This window comes from Crocuta crocuta, unplaced genomic scaffold, assembly GCF_008692635.1.
Source record: "Crocuta crocuta isolate KB4526 unplaced genomic scaffold, BGI_CrCroc_1.0 scaffold112, whole genome shotgun sequence".
Taxonomy (NCBI): Eukaryota; Metazoa; Chordata; class Mammalia; order Carnivora; family Hyaenidae; genus Crocuta; species Crocuta crocuta.
This window is the reverse complement of record NW_027528818.1, coordinates 1,597,161-1,612,499: the sequence shown is the minus strand read 5'-3', so window position 1 is coordinate 1,612,499 and position 15,339 is coordinate 1,597,161. Positions and strand designations below refer to the sequence as shown.

At 38.9% G+C, this 15,339-nt stretch overlaps 1 protein-coding gene across 1 annotated transcript in view; it reads left to right on the top strand.

Annotated features, from left to right (window-relative positions):
• HHIP (hedgehog interacting protein) overlaps window positions 1-15,339 on the top strand; it is a 95,211-nt gene that overhangs the window by 56,734 nt on the left and 23,138 nt on the right. The window contains exons 5-11 of the mRNA XM_077755927.1: window positions 577-728; window positions 1,615-1,788; window positions 2,400-2,543; window positions 5,827-5,948; window positions 8,449-8,572; window positions 9,536-9,666; window positions 12,555-12,636. Coding sequence (XP_077612053.1) covers window positions 577-728; window positions 1,615-1,788; window positions 2,400-2,543; window positions 5,827-5,948; window positions 8,449-8,572; window positions 9,536-9,666; window positions 12,555-12,636 — 929 coding nt within the window. The remainder of the gene's footprint in view (window positions 1-576; window positions 729-1,614; window positions 1,789-2,399; window positions 2,544-5,826; window positions 5,949-8,448; window positions 8,573-9,535; window positions 9,667-12,554; window positions 12,637-15,339) is intronic.

Genomic DNA, 15,339 nt, shown 5'->3' with positions numbered 1-15,339 from the left:
TAGGCCAAGGCTGCTTATTACCTACTTATGATGAACAGACCACCATCGTTGTGACAAGTGATGTAGATGCCTCCAGGGTAAAACAGAGGTTTACATATTACACAAGCAATTTCACTGTTTTCTAAACATATTGCCAAGACAGTGGGAGTTGGCAGCCCACACTGTGTTTTAGGTTTGGGAGACTTGGATTAGAAGTGACTGCTGATCATGAACCTTTTTATTTGTCTGCTATGAGCTACAAGCAACCTAGTAACCCAGCAAAGAATTCCTCACAGCACTTAAACTTGTCCTCCTAGCTTCCCAGGACTGCATACACAAATCACTGGACAAAAGTGATGTAAGAGTCTTGCGCATAGATAACCACACAAGACAACTGTCTTGTTCTAACCCTTAAAGAGTTCCGCAGAGTGAAATGTTTTATAATCCCTTTTGGTGCAATGGGCAAGGAAGGAAAGAAAAGAGTTTGGGCAAAGATTATCCAGAAGAAAAGAAAGAGACTCTTTTGGGGTTCCAGTTGAAACACAATAAAGAACATAATTAACTTCACAATTCTTTGTGTTTTTCATTTGACTGCAGGGAGGAGATGAAAGAGGTCTGCTAAGCCTTGCATTCCATCCCAATTACAAGAAAAATGGAAAGCTGTATGTGTCTTATACCACCAACCAAGAACGATGGGCTATCGGGCCTCATGACCACATTCTTCGAGTTGTGGAATACACAGTTTCCAGGTATCACTCACTAAAATGCACGGCAACGTAAATATTTTTCAATCTCATCTTCTCATTATCTCTTCTTCTATTATTTCAGAAGCTACGGTGACCATAATTAAACCACAGTCTCCACCTTGCTGAAAACCCCCTATATGTCCTTAAAGAGAATTGAGAAAAATGATAGCTTTGGCATTTTTCCACAATTATCTTTCAGCTTAAATGTTACTTCTGAAACTTAGAAAATAACATAATTTTGTACCCCAATGTTCATAGCAGCACTCTCCACAATAGCTAAAACATGGAAAGAGCCTAAGTGTCCATCAACGGACGAATGGATCAAGAAGATGTGGTTTATCTATACCATGGAATACTACATGGCAATGAGAAACAATGAAATCTGGCCATGTGTAGCAACATGGATGGACCTTGAGGGTGTTATGCTGAGCGAAATAAGTCAGGCAGAGAAGGACAAATACCATATGTTTGCACGTATAGGAGGATTAGGAGGAACTTGACGGAGGAACAAGGGGGAGAAGAAGGGCGGAAATGGTGGGGGAAAGGGAGAGAAGCAAACCATGAGAGACTCTTGAATGCTGACAAAAACTGAGGACTGATGGATGTGGGGGGGAGGGGGGATGGGCATGGAGGAGGACACTTGTGGGGATGAGCACTGAGTGTTATGTGGAAACTAATTTGACAATAAACTATTAAAAAAAAAATAAAAAATAAAGTAAAAAAAAAAGAAAATAACATAATTTTTCAGTCACGTTTATTAGTTCCATTTCAAGCATGTTTCCTTATTTACACACCAAATGTTTGCTTCCCTGTCTGTGTACCATTTACTTTTAGTGGATTCACCTCACACCTTTAACAATCATGGTATTGTTTCCTCCCCTCCATGTAGAAAAAATCCTCATCAAGTTGATTTGAGAACAGCCAGAGTATTTCTTGAAGTTGCCGAACTCCACAGAAAGCATCTAGGCGGACAACTGCTCTTTGGCCCTGAGGGCTTTTTGTACATCATTCTTGGTGACGGGATGATCACACTGGATGATATGGAAGAAATGGATGGGTTAAGGTAAAAAAGAAAAAAAATCAAAAAACTTCCCCTTGATGTTCAAATGTCTTAATTGCCAGCCAGGAGAAGATGGGTCAGAACAGTGAGTTAAGAGCTGTCTTTGGGGGTGGGGGTGGTGGGGGTGGGGATGGCCGTCTTAGAATTATGTCGCCTTGGTTAAACATTTAAGTTTTATTATGGGTGTCTGCACTTATAAAATGAAGAAAAATTCAGTAATACGCTGATGATATTTTTGGAAGTCGCTATACCCAAATGTGCTAGAATGAGTCAGTGCTGCGTGGTTTGCGCGAGGGACGCACAAAGTCCAGTGGTGCTTTCGGGGGCACAGAAAACCCAGGGACTGGCAAAAGATAAGGACCAGCTGTAAAATGCAGCGCGCTAGTGATGCAGCAATCCTTGACCACTACTGAGCTATGTCGCCGTGCTGCCGCTTGTGCAAAATCAAACTACCCCCGGTGTCATTTCCCACGACATGGATTCGTAACTTTAATAATTTTGTCTCAAATGGGGGAATGATTTTTTTTGACTGTCCAGCGACCTTCCCACATTTAGTTTAGGTGAAATACGTAACAAAAGCAGAAAATACTGACCCTCGTCATCCAATTTCTCAGTGATTTCACAGGGTCGGTGCTCCGGCTGGACGTGGACACAGATATGTGCAACGTGCCTTATTCCATACCCAGGAGTAACCCGCACTTCAACAGCACCAACCAGCCCCCAGAAGTGTTTGCGCACGGCCTGCACGATCCAGGAAGGTGAGAGCACATCCTGCGCTCCCCCGCCCCCCACCCAGTCCCTGCCTGCTATAGAGCCCAGCCCAGCCAGGATTCAGAAACAGTAAAGAGAATGAGGGGTTCCAGGCACAGAGCAGCCACAGGTGGTGTCCAAGGTTCCGCTTGTAAAATCACACCAGCTCATCATCTCAGCACTCTTTCTTCTATTACTGTGTGAACCAGATTGAGACAGCAGATCAGACATATGGAAGAGAACAAATTTATGGAGAAAAAGTGCCTGAAAGTTCTAGAGTGTTATTATTAAACACTGTTGGACTAGTGTAATGATTAAGACTTCAATTTTTCAGATTTAGATAATAAATGTTTTTATTTTTCTCCTTAAACTCCTCTAAATGAAAATTTCTGTATGCATCCAATGGGGGTGGTAATAGCTTTGGAAAGTGCTGTCACGATTAAAAGCAAATCTAGAAAAAAAGCACAAAGTAGAGTGCCTGACACACCTGATAGGTTTTAAATAAATTGTGCTTCTTATCACAGCTTCACTTAAATATGATGATGCAGTATCAGTTTGTAAGGAGTTGAGCTCAATGTGGACATTTTTTTCACCTGAAAAGAAAATGATAAATACTAAAGGAATTCATACGGACTGTTTACTACAGTGAACTATACAGAAAGGAACACTGAGATGTATGTAGAGTGAGAAATTTGGGGTACACTTAAAAAATGCTCTGAAGTATAATATAGCAATTCTGTGATGAAAGCTTCATCCAATCTGTGGTCTCTTATTCATACTATGGGATATTTGGCCACATTCATTCATTTACTAGCTAAGTTATTATTGCCATTTAATGTTTATTGAGTGTTCACTATGTGCAAGGTGAGTATTTCTCGAACTTTTTATTTTTATAATCCCTCATGCCCTTCATCTCCCCTCCATCAAAGTCCAAGCCTACAGTTCATTTCCTTTTTGGCATCTCAGCAGATCTTAAAATCTGTGCGACAGGGAGTACTTACGGTGGGTTCAGGATGTGGAGGAAACTGTCACATTCCATTCCTATAGCTCAGAACTCGCAGATACCACCGCAAAGCAGCACTTTGAAGTTGAGCAGCCTGAGTCACCACAATCCCACTGAGGCTTTCATGCAGCCTTCCCAGGGGTCCTGGACCCTCAGTGCAAAAACTCAGGATGAGGCAGTTTACAGACCTTGCATATGGCAGGGTGCCTGAGCTGTGGAGTCTTACCTCCTCTGGCAGCAACGGGGAGCCTGTGCCTCCCTCCAAGAGTGTGTCAAGCAGAGAATGATTTAATAAAGCAGAAAGGAAAGTAAAACAATTACTGGCTGACAGTAAAGCTGACTTGTATTAAGCACCTTGGTGCACAGTGCTGAACTCAGTAGCTTGCACATACTGTCTCATTTATGCCACTCAGGCAGTATTCTGAGGTAGCTGGCATCAGGTACCACCCTTTTTCCTTTTTTTGTTTTTCAAAGACTTCGATTTTAAAGACAGAAACATTGGGCAGAAGGTACAGAGATTTCCCACATGCCCCTGCCCCCGTACATGCCTAACCTCCCCATTAGCCACATCCCTCACCAGAGTAGTCCATTTGTTACAATGGAAGAACCTATTTGGACACATCACTATCACCCAAAGTCCAAAGTTTACATTAGGGTTCACTGTGGACCTACAGTGGATTTGGACAGATGTATAAGGACCAGTACCCACATGTACCCACCTCTTTTTTTCCATAAGAAACTAAAGATTAGAAAGGTCAAGTGGTTCTCAGCGGACATAGTATTCAGCCAGAACTAGACTGGATGGCATCCGGCACCTCCACCTTTGAGAGACCTGGCCTTTTCTTCCAGATTTGCTCTTTTCTTGATAGAAAGTGGTCAGACCTTCTTTTGTCGTAGATTCTCCATCTTTAAAAGAAAGGCAATATGGGAAAAATTTCTCCATATCCATGGATTTAGTTACACCCTAAGTCATATCGCCTCTGTGTCATGTTCCCTGCCAGGCATTGTACTCTGTGAATCATTGAATTAGAGAGGACAATACAGGGACTGTTCTGCCACAGAACAACTAACTCATCTTTGGCAGGTCAGGCTTAGAGTTTCCCTATTATGAATGGGATCATTCGGATGCAACCGTTTTTATTTTGTTGTTATTATTGTTGTTGAGATGATTGCTGTATATGACCCTTAATGTGTCTTAAGCCCCAGAACCTACTCCCAGGTTGTTTTGTTTTCTAGTTTATTTAGAAGCCCCAAAGGTTTGGTTTGGTTCAGACATTCATGTATTTTGTTGACCTAAAACAGTGATTCCCAATGGGAAGATTTTGCCCCCAGAGCATATTTGGCAATGTCTAGAAACATTTTTGGTTTTCACAACTCTGGAGGAGGAGTTCATGCTACTGACATGCTGCTAAACTTCCTACATGCTCAGGACAGAACCTCTTCCTTCCAGTTTCCCACTCAAAGATTTATTTGGCTCAAAATGTCAAGAATATCAAAGTGGAGAAACCTGAAAACAAAGCAACACTGTTTTCCACATTTGTGAGAACTTCAGAAATAATTATATTATACAGCTTCATTTTTCCAGCAACCCAAACTCAACACGCCCAGTCCCTCATTGAGTTAAATGTTCAACAAATATTGAGCCCCTTTGATATCACTGGGTTTGAGTTAGGTAATGGAAACACAGTGATAAAGAAGTTGGAGGGGTCCCTGCACTCATGGAGTTGAGAGTTGGTGGCTTAAGTCATAGAAACATTCTAACCCCAGACTGGGGGTGACATGAAGATAGAGTCAACGTAAAATAAGAGACTTCAGTGGTTGCGGGGGACCAGTTTTATTTTATTCCCTACATTGTAGTGCTCTCTTTCCTTTGTTAGAGCAGCCTGAGCTTTAGAATATAGCCGTTCCATATACAAACACAAAACAATTACCAAAACGAATTCTGTTGGTGTGTTGCAGATGTGAGTTGCTGCGGCTGCTGGTTCGCGTGCCTTCCCCGTGTATTACTTATGCGATAGTCCTTAATAATAACACCGACAAATGTTTCAGGTCAATGTGCATGTTCGTACTAGAGACAGATACCAAGGGAAATTAGGCAATATTCTCTGGGGATCGTTTAGCTTCAGCAGAGTGATCAAACAAATTAGGATATTTCTGCAGAGCATCCAAGGAAATAGCCCACAGCATCCTTGCCAGCCCACAAAGGGGTTCCTATGTCAGGAATCTCCAATCTCAGTTTAGAAAATACGCTGGTAGGAATTCATGGATGTCCCTCTTTTGTTATGCAGATGTGCTGTGGATCGACATCCCACTGATATAAACATCAATTTAACAATACTTTGTTCAGACTCCAATGGAAAGAACAGATCATCAGCCAGAATTCTACAGATAATAAAGGGGAAAGATTATGGTAAGTAGAGCATAATTTGTTGATTTGGCTTTAGTTTGGGCTTTGTTTTATTTTAGCATATTAATTGAAAAGAAGAGGATTTCTACAAAATGAATTTGCTTTTGGCAAAGCATAAAAACACTGACCTAACAGTGGTAAGCAAGTAAATTGCACACATTTTTAAAGGTCCAGTGACTCTTACAAGCCCGAAGAGTTCCATTTGGGTAATTACCTTTCCCATGGATTAAACTGTTCTCTGTAGGTCCAAAAAATTTAATGGACCTTCAAAAATTAGCTGTGTATATTTTGCTCATCTGAGAAGTAAGATGAGTAACTTCTATTTATTCAATATATAAGGCAGAATTTATCTTAACATCTTAACATACAAGAAAAACGAGTTAAAGGTAAGAAATTCCTCAATACCCAATAGGCCAGTCTCAGCAATTAGAAAAATCTTAAGTGTTTCAAATAGTAATGTAATTTCTTTAAGATACCTATTGTAGAGAAAACAAAGCAATAGACACGTGAAAACTTGTTATTTACCCAAGTCATGAAAATGGGATGTTTAGACATTACTTTTACTAACATGATTACTAGAGTGTTTTAGATATACAAAATAAAGTCAGAAAATAACGAAGTCCAAAAAACTTAATATTTTTCAGTGTTTTAGTATTTACTCCTTTTGGAGGAAGCAATATATCAAAATTATTATGAGTCAGGGAACACAGTAGATTAAGATTATTAAATTGATTGCTTCTTCTATTTACTCATTCAATACAGATATTTATTTAGCACCAGGAATGAAGCAGCTGTGTTAGTTCATGTGGTATTCGGTTATTTTACTTTATTTTTTTTCAGGTATTTGTGTGTGCGCACACACACGTCTTATAAAAGCCAAACCAAAGAATAATGTGGTTTGGAAAAAAAATATCATGAGTCACTAGTTTGATGGAATTTTGGCTATATTTGTGGATTAAACTAAATTCTCCTATCACGTTAATTGGGGTCCAGCTGAAACTGGCTACAGTATTGATAGCCTTATAGTTAGGTTTTCAAAACACATCCACAGAATCCTCTCCCCAGTGTACATATATCAAATTGCCACAATGTACTCTTTGAATATTTTAGAATTTTATTTATTTTTACTTCAGCAAAGTGGAAAACAAAAATGAAAACAAAATAACCATCTGTCAGTACTGACTACATGCCAGCCCCTGTACTAACATTATAAACTTGATTCATTTCATTCACAGAACAACTCCATGTGATAGACACTATTATTGGCCACATTTTTCAGATGGGGAAACTGAGGCACACAAAGGTTAATTATCATACAACATAAAGTGGCAGGGCCTGGGTTTAAACCCAAGCTGACTCACTCCAGAGTTCATGACCTTGAAGTTATGCTACCTTGCAGTGTACTAGTTAAAACTTAATCTTTTCTACTTTTGATAATATATTCACCCTAATTACATCGGAAGGGACAATTACTTTAACATTATTGTCTCTCCACAAAAACTTTTGCTTAAATACTGCATGTTGATAGTGACTTATTTGACATTAAGCACATAATAAGTAATCCTCAGATTAATTTGCAACTGGCTTTACATCTTTTCCATTGCAATTAGCGTACACATATCAACTATATAATGACACAAATGGAAAGATTGAGATGTGACTGTACACATGTAATTTAAAAAAGACTGGCTGCAACAGACTTTGTTAACCATACAACTCTTTAAACAAAACTCTTAAAATAGTTTAAATGAAGATATTACTTGAGTGACAATGTTTTTAAATATACAAATGTGGTGTTTTTTTAATGTTTTATTTATTTCTGAGAGAGAGAGAGAGAGAGAGAGAGAGACAGCATGAGCAGGGGAGGGTCAGAGAGAGAGGGAGACACAGAATCCAAAGACAGGCTCCGGGCTCTGAGCTAGCTGTCAGCACAGAACCTGATGTGGGGCTCGAACCCACAAACCGTGAGATCATGACCTGAGCCGAAGTCGGATGCTTAACTGACTGAGCCACTCAGGCGCCGCTACAAATGTGGTTTTAAGGACCTTTTATGCACTATACTTTTATCTCCATTAAAAAAATGAAATCTCAAACATTTTATATAACTTGATAGAAGTCTGGCTTAATTTACTAAATATATGCAGAGGCATATCTACAAAAAAAAATCAATACAAAATTATAATTGTTTAACAGTATTTGGTTCTTAAGTAAGTAACCATGATTTCCAAAATATCCAGATTCTATTGTCATTGAAAATTTGGTATGTGTGGCATTTATAACAGCAAGCATTCATAGAGCATTCCATTTCAGTATGATGTGCATGGAGGCTCTTTATATTTGATATTATTAAGCAATGGGAATTATTTTTACTAAATACCTATGACAAGGATTCAGCTTGTAAGATGGAAAATAAATTTCCATAATAATATTACTTTGCCTATGTTGCTTTTATTTCATAAAAATATGTTTCATTTGATCTAATGTTATGTTTATTTCTTTCCAGAAAGTGAGCCATCACTTTTAGAATTCAAGCCATTCAGCAATGGTCCTTTGGTGGGTGGATTTGTTTACCGAGGCTGCCAGTCTGAAAGACTGTATGGAAGCTATGTGTTTGGAGACCGTAATGGGTAGGTTTCCTGATACCGTAATTTCATGTATCAAATGCCATATCCATTAATTAGTGGGCAAACTGCCATAAAATATTCAAATGATTGTCTCCCTTTGGGGGTCAGGTCAGGTACACATATGAAGATTATTATTTTCTTTTAGTTCATTATCTATGGTGGTTTTATTAATGAACTTCCTAAGAGATGCTTTTTCAACAAATTTGATTAAATTCATAATATAATATTTAAGAGGAGAGAAGTCTTCAGATGGACTTTTCATATGATGTAGACTTTTCCCTTCACCCTTAAAATAAATTTACCATGATAGTGAGTAACTTGAAAACCATTGTTATACCTGAGTTGTACAAATATTTCCAAATTATTTGGGAACTGGAAGGCTAAGAAATTTTGTTTTTGCCAGACGTTTTAGGACTTTTTACAGTAGAACTCAATTTGTCTTTTTTGGTAAGAATACTACAAAATTACATTTTAGCCTGAATTTTAGAGGTCACATTGTGGATAATTAGAAGGAACTCTGTGATGAAACCCAAATTAAGAATCTTGTTTCCCAAGTCACTGGCATTCAGGCATATGGCAGAGCTGATATGCTTGGTCACTAAAAGGAACTAGAAAAGTGTACTGACCCCATGATCTTCCCCCTGTCCCTCTCTCTGATTAATAGCACAGCATGGAGTCTAGTCCTGGAGAGGAAGTATCATTCTCTGGATGAAGGGGAGGGCTTTTCTCATACTCAGGTACTTTTAGTGCCCCCCTCCAAACAAAATATTATCTTTAAGTACTTTCTCCCCACATGAGAATTTCAGAGTATTTGCACACATTATGGGCTATATTCCTTTTCCTTTTAGAAGCCAGGTTTATGGCATAACAATGATTTAGTGAGCTTTATTCTAAGCATTTTATTGCTTTTTTTTTTAAAGCCAACACATAGTTTCATTGTAATTTTATGGTATGTTTCTGTTGTAGGAATTTCTTAACCCTCCAGCAAAGTCCAGTGAGCAAGCAATGGCAAGAAAAACCACTCTGTCTCGGCAACAGTGGTTCCTGTAGAGGTTACTTTTCAGGTCACATCTTGGGATTTGGAGAAGATGAATTAGGTACTGTACAAACTATTTCTATTAAGTTCCATTCTCACTCCCTTGCCCAAGAGGCTCTGTTTTAATAATAACCCTCTCGTCCTGCATTTGCTGGCAGTGGTAACCTGCAGCAAAGATGACCTCCTGTGGAGATGAGAGATGGCCCAGGCATGTGTTCTCTCCCAATGATCTTTCCCTGGGCATCTTTCAATCCTATCTTTGCTCCATAAATATAAAAGTAACAAAGCAGGAAAATGGAAGGCAAGAACAAAAGAGAATTTTTGAGTCCTAATGAGAGAAAATCCTAAATATCTAATTAAAATTTAGGTAAAGCTGTGTCATTTGTTTTCTATCTGAAAGCCTTTCCACGTCTCTTGGACCAAATATTTTAAAAATTGTTGCAATTTGAGTCTCACCTTATCCTCTATTTCTGATTTTTTTTTTTTTTTTTTGGTCCATTGGAGAATGCAACTTGTGTAAGATAAGCTGAATTTGTAGATCTGCTTTCCAACAGAATAAAAGTTAGCTTCTGAATGAATAAAATATTATCAAAATGTACACAACTACAAGCAAAAAGAAGTTGAAATTGGAATGCAATCAAAGAGAAAAAAATGCTACTTATTTTAAATTATAGAGATAAACACAGCTTTCATAATGATACTGTTTAAAGATCAGCACCCAAACAAACCAGAGCTTCTATGCTCCGTTAGGCTCAGAGATGAATTTTAGGTGTTAAGTAAGAAGAGTTGTGTTTCCCATCTGAATCCGAATATTTTCTCTAGGAGTCCAGCTTTGGTTTTATACACCAAACTGGGGATTCGTCAGTAAATAGTTTTATGCCAGTCACTTAGTTTAACAAGGGCTTAACATGGATTTCAGAGCCACAGGAATATAATGATTTAAAGAAAAGAAGTCCAATCTGTTCTTTTCTTGTTCCAACATTGAAAACATTTACAATTAATTTTCCCTTGGTATCTCCTAGCCCACTCAAGAAAACCAAAGAGATACTCTTTTTCACTGAAATCCTCTGTAATGTAATTTAAGTTTCATTAGCAAACCCTGGTTTTAAAATATAAATGAGGATTAAATTGTGGCAGTTAGAAATGAATATTTAGATGTTGTAACTGAATCATTCTGAGTTCCCCAGACCTTACTGCAAATGAGTCACCATCAATTATCCTGTTAGTGTCACCACCATTGGTTAAAATATCCAAACATCTATCTGCACTTAAAACTAAGTTGGGAGCAGACGTAACAAATAAAGCATATACAGGCCTTACGGTCCAAAAGCTACAGCATCATGTATACTCTATAGTTAAAATTAAACTTGATTTCACTTACTTATGCCATAATGTGATACTCTTTGGCTTTACTTAAGAGCCGTATGCGGGCACCTGGCTGGCTCAGTTGGGAGAGCATCCAACTTTTGATCTCGGGGTCGTGGGTTTGAGCCCCATATTGGCTGTATACATATGTATATGTATATAGATATAGATATCTGTATATAATGTCAATTGGTAATAAATGCTTTGGAGAAAAGTCCCAGTGTGAAAAAGGATTGAGATAGGGTTGGGAGAAGTGCAATTTTAAATAGTCAGAAAAGATGATATTTATGTACAAACTTGAAGGGGGAAAGAAAAGTCAACCTAATGGAGGTCTAGTGAAGGACAGGAGGCTGGCACAACTTCGGACAGATTCTGAGACAGGTAGAGCCTGGAACAGAAGCTGAGATAGGAACTGAGTCAGGAGCTGACAGGAAGAGCCTGAAACAGAGGGGCCTCCTTCAACAGGAGCCAGGCACAGGAGCTGCCTCAGGTGTACAAAGCCAAGAGGCCATTGAGGTTAGGGAGGGGTGACCAAGAGNTGCATCATAGGCCACTATCAGGACTTATTTTTCTCTAAAAGAGATTAGAAGCCATTCATTGAAAGTACTGAAACAAAGGAACGTGATCCAACTTAAATGATGTAACTTGCTTTAAAAGATCTTCTGTGGATGAAATTAAACATAGAAGAACAAAGGGGGAAACAGGGAGATCAGTTAGGAGGCTGCTGCCCTAATCCAGGACAAACTGGTATCTGCTTGTTCTGCAATAGTAGTAGGACGTAGAGAGAAGTGACTGAATTCTGGATGCACTGTGAAAGTAGACTTGTGGGACTCTCATAATCTTTAAAAAAAACCTTTTTTTTAATGTTTATTTATGTTTGAGAGAGAGAGAGAGAGAGAAAGACAGAGTGTGAGTGGGAGAGGAACAAAGAGAGAGAGGGAGACACAGAATCCGAAGCAGCTTCCAGGCTCTGAGCTGTCAGCACAGAGCCCCATGCAGGACTCAAACCCATGAACTGTGAGATCATGACTTGAGCTGAAGTCAGACGCTTAACTGACTGAACCACCCAGGTGCCCCAGAGACTCTCATCATTTTTAAGCAAGTGATCTTCTTGAGGATGTGAGGAAATATATAGAGAGATACAGATACACGACATACACGTGTGTGTACACACATGCATATACATACACATACATATATACATATGTATACACATATTCAAATAGATATAAAAAATAAATATAAAATATCTGTTTATTGGGGCACCTGAGTGGCTCAGTCACTTAACCCTCCCACTTCGCCTCAGGTCATGATTTCATGGTCCATGGATCTGAGCCCCATGTTGGGCTCTGTGCTGACAGCTAAGAGTCTAGAGCCTGCTTCGGATTCTGTGTCTCCCTCTCTCTCTGCCCCTCCCCTGCTTGCATTCTGTCTCACTCTCTCTCAAAAATAAATAAGCATTAAAAAAATTAAATAAACAAATAAATAAAGTATCCATTCATTTATATAAAATATCTGCTTAGACAATAGAAAGGAAGGCCTTATAATACTGTAAATTAACTTACTGTATTTTTGTCTTCACAGGTGAAGTTTACATTCTATCAAGTAGTAAAAGTATGACCCAGTCTCACAATGGAAAACTCTACAAAATCGTAGATCCCAAAAGGTGAGATCTCTTTATATTCCTTCAAGTCAAGTAGTTTGTCCAAGCAATAGTGTCATCACATTCGGGATGATGAATTGCAATTAGCAATCAACAGAGGTGACCACTTGTGCCTTGTCTATATGCTAAGTAATGTCCTGGGAGGAACCTCGAATCCAGTCTATGAGGACTAGACTTGACCCTGCTGAACTTTAAAAGCCTCATTGTATCCACATATTCATGTCATTTTGTTGCCATCAGAGAGCAGCGTTTGATTTGTGGAATCAGCATCCTCAGTTACACACCAGAGGAGGACCCTGATGTGAAAGGCTGTGGCTTTGGCTTTCATGTTGGAAGCAATAAACCTTCCTTTTCCTTCTAGAAAACTAGAAACATGTTGGCAGACATTATAGCTATTCAGTATGATTTTTTTTGTCAGGTAATCAAGATAAGCTATTTGGCAGTTTTAACATCTGAGCCTCATTTCAAAACTATCTGGAAGCTCACGGCTCTCATGCAGGCTTCTGTGACTAAACAAATGGAAACTAAAGAAATGTTGTCATTTACCTCAGCAAGAGGAAGACTTGATGTTTAATCTTTTATATACTTTTTTAATGTTTATTTTTGAGAGAGAGAGAGACAGAGCCTGATCAGGGGAGGGGCAGAGAGAGAGGGAGACACAGAATTTGGAGCAGGTTCCACGCTCTGAGCTGACAGCACAGAGCCCAATGCGGGACTCAAACTCATGAACTGTGAGATCATGACCTGAACCAAAGTCGGATGCTTACCTGACTGAGCCACCCAGGCACCCCTAATTTTTATTTTTTTAATGTTTATTTATTTCTTTTAATGGGGGGAGAGACAGACAGCACGATCAAGGAAGAGACAGAAAGAGAGGGAGAGAGAGAGTCTCAAGCAGGCTCCATACTGTCAGCACAAAGCCTGACATGGGGCTCAATCTCAAGAACCAGTCATGACCTGCGCTGAAATCAAGAGTTATACACTTAACCAGCTGAGCTATCCAGGCACCCCGAATGTTTAATCTTTTAAAGAACACATTTCCCCCCTTGCTCTCTTCAACCCATCCATCACAGAACTATCAGAAGCTGATAAAATTATATACTGTCGAATAGATATTAGTCATCAGTTTAGAAATAACTGTTACAGAACCGAGGTGTCCTAATACCACTATTGTTGAATGCACTGTCATCAGACTCTAGCTCTACCATGCTGTGAATTTCAAATTCTTTCTGTATTAACTTAACTTCCTGAGTCCATTTGCATATTTAAATTCCCAAATTTCACGTCTCTTTAAAAAGTCTTTTTTAATGTTTATTTATATTTAAAGGAAAGAGAGAGAACAGAACATGAGTGGGGAGGGGCAGAGAGAGAGGGAGACACAAAATCCAAAGCAGGCTCCAGGCTCCAAGCTGTCAGCACAGAGCCCTACATGGGGCTCGAACACACAAGCTATGAGATCATGGTCTAAGCTGAAGTTGGACACCCAACCAACTGAGCCATCCAGGCACCCCTCATGTCTCTTTTAGAAGAATAAATTCTAATAGTCTAAAAAGTTTGCTAAAAACAAACTTACACTTTAAAAATATTATCTGTAAGTTACAGTGTATGTTTTTTTCCCCCCAAAAAAACGAAATAAGAGAGTTTTGTCCTCTTGTCATACCTCAAAACACTACCTTTCTTGAGAAAAATATAAGTTGGCCTTGGTACTACAGAACAAAAAGAAGAGAGATCAGTCCTAAATGGTCTCTTGGCATTTCATTTTCTTCCACGATCAGAGAGGCACCTATTTATACGTTGTAGATCTTTTCCTCCTTGGGTATGAAACAAATGTCCTCTTTATGAAAAGCAAAGTAATGAATGAAAAAAAAAAAAAACCACCAGGCACTCCAGTGGTGGTTGAAGTTGGCAATATTAAGAAAAAAAATCAAACTAATGTTAATTCACAAAGTAAGCATTCTAATGATTCATAATGGTGTCTGTCTAGGGATTTCACTCAGATCTAATGCCCTTCATTTCAAAACAGTTGTTGTTATTTCATTATGTTTGTCAAAGTCGATATGCTTTTACAAGCTTCCTGGTAGTATTGTAATGAATTCTTCCTCCTTCTCACAAACCTTTCTCTTGTCATCTGGATTGTTTAGTCTGCTGGTGGTGAACTGAGGTGAATTTTACACCTTCAATCCATTATTAGTGTCTAATTGCCAGGGTTTCCATAAGGGACCTTGGCTTTGTGATCTGAGGGCCTTCTCTAGTAGGGTGGTCTTAGAGTGACATACCTGAAAGTCCTGACTTCTCATTATGGTGCCTGTTTCTGGTGAGTCCTGTCACGTGTGGGGCCAGGGTTCAGATGTGTGTTTGGTTTGCAGAAGGCGGGGGGCGTAACAGAGTCCCAAACACACTGTCCTTGTACACAGGCATAGACATAAATTTCAAGATTAAACCGACTATAAGAAAACAAATGTTTTCATAAACATTTGTTGGGAACCTCATGCTGTTTCAATTTGGATGCCAACGTTTATTATTATAGTATTTCTCCCTAGATGAGTTGAAGTTCTATATAAGCAGACACTTTAGTGTATGTGAAGGGGATTATTTTAGAAACATGAGCTAATTACTAGCTTAACAGTATTCAGGATGTCTGCTTCAGAGCCAAACTGTTTCTACAAAACTTTTGAGAGAGAATTTGAAGAAAGAGTCTCATCAACC